Source organism: Olea europaea, chromosome 17 (genome assembly GCF_002742605.1).
Source record: "Olea europaea var. sylvestris chromosome 17, O_europaea_v1, whole genome shotgun sequence".
NCBI lineage: Eukaryota > Viridiplantae > Streptophyta > Magnoliopsida > Lamiales > Oleaceae > Olea > Olea europaea.
Window position 1 is genome coordinate 5,519,614 of NC_036253.1, and position 6,642 is coordinate 5,526,255.

The following is a 6,642-nucleotide window of genomic DNA, read 5'->3' on the forward strand; positions in this document are numbered from 1 at the left end:
TTTTTTTTTTTTTGAAAGAATATCTTCATTTACGCTTCACACTAAAATAAACAAGTGACAAATAAACAATCTTCCAAATTAAACGTGACAATTAAACAATCTTTTATTTATAAAGCTTTTAGCCCCCGTTTGACCCACATTTTGTAGGAATGAAAATAGGTGGAATAATGTTTTTTTGAAAAAATGAGTGGTTGAAAAAGAAGAATTTTTTTTTGATTTACATGTAATATTATTTTATGAAAGATTGTGTCGTTGAAAATAAGAAAGAAAGAAATGAAATGAAAATTAATAGGGGCCAAACGGAGACTTATATAGTCACCCTAAAGCAAATGAATTTTGCTACTTTGCCCAAATTTTTTTATCCGAATGGTTGACAACCTCTCACATGCCGTGGATCCCCCGTAAATTAAAAAGTCCCAAAAAAAAGTGGGGCCCCCACCCTTTCAAGAGTTGGTCACCTCCCCTGTCAAAAAAATTCGGACACTAAAACGGAATTGAAAGCAAGTTGCTCTTCCAAATCAACGCATTTCATTCCATTCCATTCTTTTATAGTTGCTTATATCAGCCTCCCTAAATTGATTAGATTTCGATACATTGTTATTCATTATCCGGAAGATGTACAATTCGCACTCAGAAGAATGGTCATGCATTATCCAGAAGAGCCAGAAATTGTGTTTTATCATAATCATGGTTTAGTCACCATTTTATGCAACTTTTAGTTCATTTAGAGGATGATTGTCTTTTATCGCATGAGGAACCTCGCAAGTTAAACTGATCACTGAATTTGAAGATACAATAATTTGATTGAGACAAATAATGTGGAAAAGTTCAACTGAACATTAAAATATTAATCGATTAAAGCTCTTTTATTTATTCATTCTCTTTAACGTAAGATTTCAAACTAACTTTCAGTCTATGCTGCTCCAAAATAAGAATCTTATTGATCATAAAGAACAAGCCTTTATCCAGTTACTAAAACTACTAAATATATAAGATTATTATATATAGAGAGAGCTTTTCAAGTTGTGTCTGAACACAAAAATGACCATCCTTTTATAATTATCCTGGATATGAAATCAAAATAGCTGAATCTCTATTTTAAAAAGAAAAGATCAATAACTGAAGAATAAATTAAAATAATAATGACTTTAATGTTTAAATCTTTAATTCAATTTTTAATTCTTTTACAACAAATTTCAAGAATATACATGTTAACTTTAGTAATTGATTTTTGCAAATTCCTTCATAAACATAATCAATAGCTGGTTTATTTATTTCTTTTTTGATGTCTCTATGCCTGAACTTTGTCTTCCAAAATATTATTTATGAAATCTTTTGTTTTTTCCAAATTGCACGGATCAATTTCCAACTGCCTTGTCTATTCTAACAGAGAACTCACGACTAGATAGTCCTTTACATCGTAGAATTGGATAAAACTATGCTAAATTTTTTTCAACATTTCAAGTTATCAAACTTTAATTTTAACTACACATTTCATAAAACTTATGACTTTTACCAACTTTTTGATCACATATTTCGTTGATTTTTATCAAAATCTGCTAAAACATCTATCAAAAACTATCGAACATCCCCCGTATGTGTAGTCACTTTCAAGTAGTTAAATGATTAATACATTAATTCAACTACAAGCATATATAGCTCGAAAGGTAATGCACTTTCTTAGCACCAATTTAATTGACAGTAAATATCAAATGTTACAATTGAAAAAGGATATGGGTCGGTTGAATATGCCCTTGAGGAGCATAGGCACAATTCATTTAGTAAAGAGACACTATTGTGTCTTTTTCTATTACCTATTACTGCATCTACTCTTGTGAGGAAGCTTATCAAGATGCTAATGAATGAAATAAAAGCCAGTTCGAACATGGTAAGCACCACGATAAATCCAAATCTGCATTATTTCACTCATAGTGGATTCTACCATATCTGACATCCCAGTATTTCATTAAACGCTAACGAGGAAGAAAAAAAATTTCACCTTTACAGAATTACAAAAGGTTACATATCAAATAGAAAGATGAAAACAAAACCTTTCAAAATCATTGTAACTTAATTCTCAGCTTCGGAGCTTTTCTCTTCTTTGGGTGGTGCTAATTGTCTGGTAAGTCGAGATCTTGTCCAGGGATCTAAGGGAGCCCTCTGAGAAGGTTGCGGAGTTGGTGGTTTAGATTGTCTAAGTTCATTTTCTCTATCTATAAACCTGCCAGGAAACAACATAGAACCCAAACCGGGAAATACAGTTAAAATGCATTCATATTAATGAGCTGTACGATAGATATTCAGAAGAAGATGAATTTTCTTCTATAAAGAATTTCTCTCCATGATTCGTGAAATATGAAACTTCTTATGACTTTAAAAGCTCAATTATTAATATGTGAACAGATGACAAGCTCGTGCCTCCATTAACAGAAGACATACTCAATATAGGCCATTGGTGCAGCATCACCAACTCGAATTCGGGTTCGAAGTAATCTCGTGTACCCACCAGCTCTCTCTCTATAAATGAGAAATGTATTAACTTATATCACAATGAGAAGTAAAAAAAATGCACGACAAAGTAAACAGGTTTGAAATTCACTTGTATCGATAAGCCAACTCCGTGAATAACTTGTGAATGACATCATCACCACGTACAAAGGCAGCAGCATGCCTTGCAGCGCTGAGAGTACCCTATAATTTGGCTTGTGTCAGAAAACTAAACACTAAAAAATGCACTTAGATATAGATATTATGAAAATTCTGTCTGACTTCTATATAATCAGAGCTTTTTTTATCTAATTCCAAGAAAATATTTCCGAAGGTTCGAAAGGTTGAACTACTGGTTTACCATTATGCTAGAAAGCATAGAAGTATATTATTATTTCACTTTATCAAACATTTGTCAACTCATTATCATGGAGTTCGAATAAATTCAGGCTTTTTCTTGAAACATGCTTCAGCAAACAAATCAAAGTAATAATAGTATACAGCACTCTGTTCGTGCACGTTGATAGAATAACCTATCAAAGAGATTTACATATTTACATTCCACCAAATCTTGTCAAAAACAAGTTATAGAAGAAAGTAAAATAAAATGTGAGTATACATAAAGATGAGAACCAACTAATACAAATCAGAATTCAATATCTAGGGCTATACAAACTTAAAAGCTGGGGATAGCCAATTCATGAACCTCAGAAACATAATACCATCTTATCCTTCTTAACATTGCAGAATGACCGTAATTACAAAATGTAATTGCATACCACCGATTCACATTAGTTTAATGGTGAAAGGAACAAATTAAAAAAAATAGAACTTGTTCAAATTTATCCTTTGTCATCAGAATCTGAATTAATAAACTCATTTAAATCAGAGAACAGGAATTACAAACCTCTTTCCCAAGCTGTACCATATTATCAGCAAGCCTCCGGACTTCCTTTGCCTACAAATTAGTTAACACATAGGAAAATGAAAGAAATTAAACATGGCAATTCATGTAATTAATGACCTAGCCCAAAGTACTAACACCATAAAGCTTCTTAGCAGGTTGTCCATCCGACATTCCAGTAAACATAAAATAAAAAAGTGAAACCAACAGATAAAAGTAATAGTTAAATGAAATAAATGTAACCAAATTCTTGAGTTATACATATTTTTTAATAATATTAAAAAATCAAGAATTCGACTTCAGTATCTGCTAAAGATGATCATAGAAAATGACGATTAGTTATACAGAAAACAAAACAGCTCTTTCCTTTTTCTTACCTCATTATTTGAGGAAGTGGTGGCAGTCAAACCAAAATTATTAGAATCCTAAGTACATTTAGATAACATTTTTCAATTAAACATCAATGCCCCGATATACTGTCACTCCCAAATTATTTGGTATCTTTCTGGAAAAAAAAAAAATTTCTGTTTTTGTGTAAGCCAGCAAATATGCTAATAAAAAGATTATATTTTAAATTAAATCTAAAATTTAAACCTGCGTTAATTCTAAAAATGGTATATGAAAACGTAGAAGTTTACCTTAGCAATAGTGGTTTCAATGCGCTCGTGCTTCACCAACTGTGACACCATTGTCCTGTGCATAGAAAATTAAACCCTTAAAAAATTTCAAAGCAAAGAAAAATCCCAAAAAAAAGGAACAAAAAGGAGAAAAAATTATCTTACCTGAGCATAGACATTCGATGACCTGTAGGTCGATTAAGCTTCCTGAATTTTGTCATTTTCGGGCGGAGTGCGATGCTGAAGTTGAAGAGTGGTTTGAATAGAGATGGAAGACTACAGGTGTGGGCTTAACAGTCATCTAAGCCCTTGTTAGGTTACCATTTATCAATTATTTATAATTGGTCAAACCATTTTTGTCCACATATTCCTTGGAGCTCACAAGTGATATTTACTTATCCACCACATTTCTATTTATTTATAATCTAAACCATTTATAAACAACTCCCAACCATGCTTTGAATCTAATGGCTCAATAAATGCCCCTTTCAGGCTCATTGTTCTGTATATTACAATAGTGAAACCAAAATTGACCAAGTTGGTTTGATTAAATGCCAAACTATGCCAACTTTATTTTAATGTGAAAGTGAAACCACCCAAACCAGTTTGCTTAAATCAGTTATGGCTTGGGCCCAAATCAGAGAACAACTTCTAGCAGAAACTAGATTGCTTAAAATTTACACTCCCCATCGATATTATAGAGTTAACTAATTTAAATGGACACTGAAGGTCATTCCTATCTTACACCATATTCAATATTCTCCCTCAATTCTTCTACTTTTAAGCAGCCATTGGGAATCCCATTAACTTTCTCAATGATAGAATCTTCTCCGGCGGTAGGGAGTAAAAATTGCTGTTGGAGACTATTTTCAAACTCTGTCCCATTTCCAAAAATGGGTACTTATTGACATCCTGACATCCATCACACTCAATTACCTAATAAAATCATAATACTACTCAATACAGTTCTTTTATTACTACAACAATGTCAATTGTCCATTCTTTCTTAATAGCAAAACAACTAAGCCATTCATCCCACCATATTCCTAAAATTATAAAGCACCTTATATAGGATCACATTATATATCAATAAATGGTGTTGTCTACTACGTGATAATAACTCATTAAGTATATGTTCACCGACAAATCTCCAATGAATGACACATACAGTCTTATAGCACCAAACAGAAAAGAAACTTTGAAAGAGAGGCAGATATTTTGCAAGAAAATACACCTTGAGTGGAAATAATGCGAAATCGAATTTTTTCGACATCAGTAAGAAGGGTAACATAATTGTTTGCCATTTCCATTTCTACACACTTTTTCCAACGTTCCTTTTAACTAAAATCAATATTAAAATAAAATAAAAAATAAAAAAAATCTGACGGAATAGCAATTCATAGAACCCGTCACAAGAAGAATCTGAGAACAACCCAAGAAAAAAAAAAGTACAACAATAGAAAATTCAAATTAATCTTCAAAAGCACCCAAAGATTCAATTCAGGGACCCAAATTACAAAAACATTTCTACTTCAGAACAGCACATTAGTACATCACTATAAATGCAAACAATTTACTTCACATTTATAAAAAACAACGAATGACAATGTTTTCCACTTACCCAGAAAATTATATAAAGCATAAAAACGCAAAGCCATTAAATCAAGAAACAATTGAAAAGATCAGAGAGATTCTTGAATGTTTGTATTTCTAAAGGTAAATTTTTAATTATTCTAAAAATTTCTAATACTTCTTTTATGTCTTTACTATATGTTCCAATTATATTATCTTCTTCTATATATGCATCATCTATTGTATTGTCATTTAGTCTTTATAATTTATTACCATTCTACTATTTCCTCTAATCATTTCTGAATGTTTTCTTATTATAAAAGCTGCTGATATATGAAGACTATCTGGTTTTCTTATTACTCAAATTTTATAAGTTCTTCTGGATAGATTTTTAGAAAATAGCCAAGAAAAAATTATAGCACACAAGAATCATTAACCAATATATATATATAAAGAAAATGAAACAAAATATATTTGCTGAAAACAGGACACTCGAAATCCCAGTTAAGATCAAATATAATTAAGCCAAAAACAGGTAAGTAATTGTACATATACAATCTCAGAAGCCAAAAATGGCTCCAATTTCGGACGAGAGCAGATAGCGGAGAACGTAAAGAATTGAAGAGCATGGAGAAGAGTTGAGAAATTACCCAGAGGCTTGAGACTTTGTTAAGATAGCAAGACACTCCTCCAGCTAGTCGGAGAAAGGCGGGAGAGACAATTGTAGGGTTCAACCAGCGAGTGAAGAAATTGGGCCGGGTAATTGGTTTCTCATACATAGGAAGAGTACGTACTTTAAGCCATGTTTGTTGCTCATTGCTTTAAAACTATTTCTGATACAGGATTATTTTCTATTACCGATCATATGTGAAGCCTCCAATGAAAGCCACGTGGAGGTACAACACATACATGTGGTAGTCAAGCCAGACAATAGAGGCACTATCTCTGTAAAGATCCGTTGTCGAAGTGCTCCCATCCCTTAAAATCGACCTCAAGGCAAACTCTTTCTTGGTCGAGGCTCCATCCTATTTTCAGTGATCGAAGTGATTGTATTTTTTAGAG

At 32.1% G+C, this 6,642-nt stretch overlaps 1 protein-coding gene across 3 annotated transcripts; it reads right to left on the bottom strand.

Moving 5' to 3' along the window:
* Nucleotides 1-1,868: 1,868 nt before the first annotated feature.
* On the bottom strand, nt 1,869-6,423 carry LOC111366162 (50S ribosomal protein L17-like). 3 transcript variants are annotated; one of them, XM_022986854.1, is made up of 7 exons: nt 6,231-6,423; nt 4,174-4,944; nt 4,030-4,084; nt 3,395-3,445; nt 2,600-2,691; nt 2,440-2,517; nt 1,869-2,221 (listed from the first exon to the last, which is right to left on the bottom strand). In XM_022986854.1, the coding sequence occupies exons 2-7, from the start codon at nt 4,227-4,229 to the stop codon at nt 2,071-2,073; spliced, it is 483 nt and encodes a 160-aa protein (XP_022842622.1). In that variant the 5' UTR covers nt 4,230-4,944; nt 6,231-6,423; the 3' UTR covers nt 1,869-2,070. The 3 variants fall into 3 exon arrangements, with proteins under 3 accessions (XP_022842622.1, XP_022842624.1, XP_022842623.1); XM_022986856.1 differs by having other exon boundaries at nt 4,174-4,248; nt 6,231-6,420; XM_022986855.1 differs by having other exon boundaries at nt 4,174-4,920; nt 6,231-6,420.
* Nucleotides 6,424-6,642: the final 219 nt, after the last annotated feature.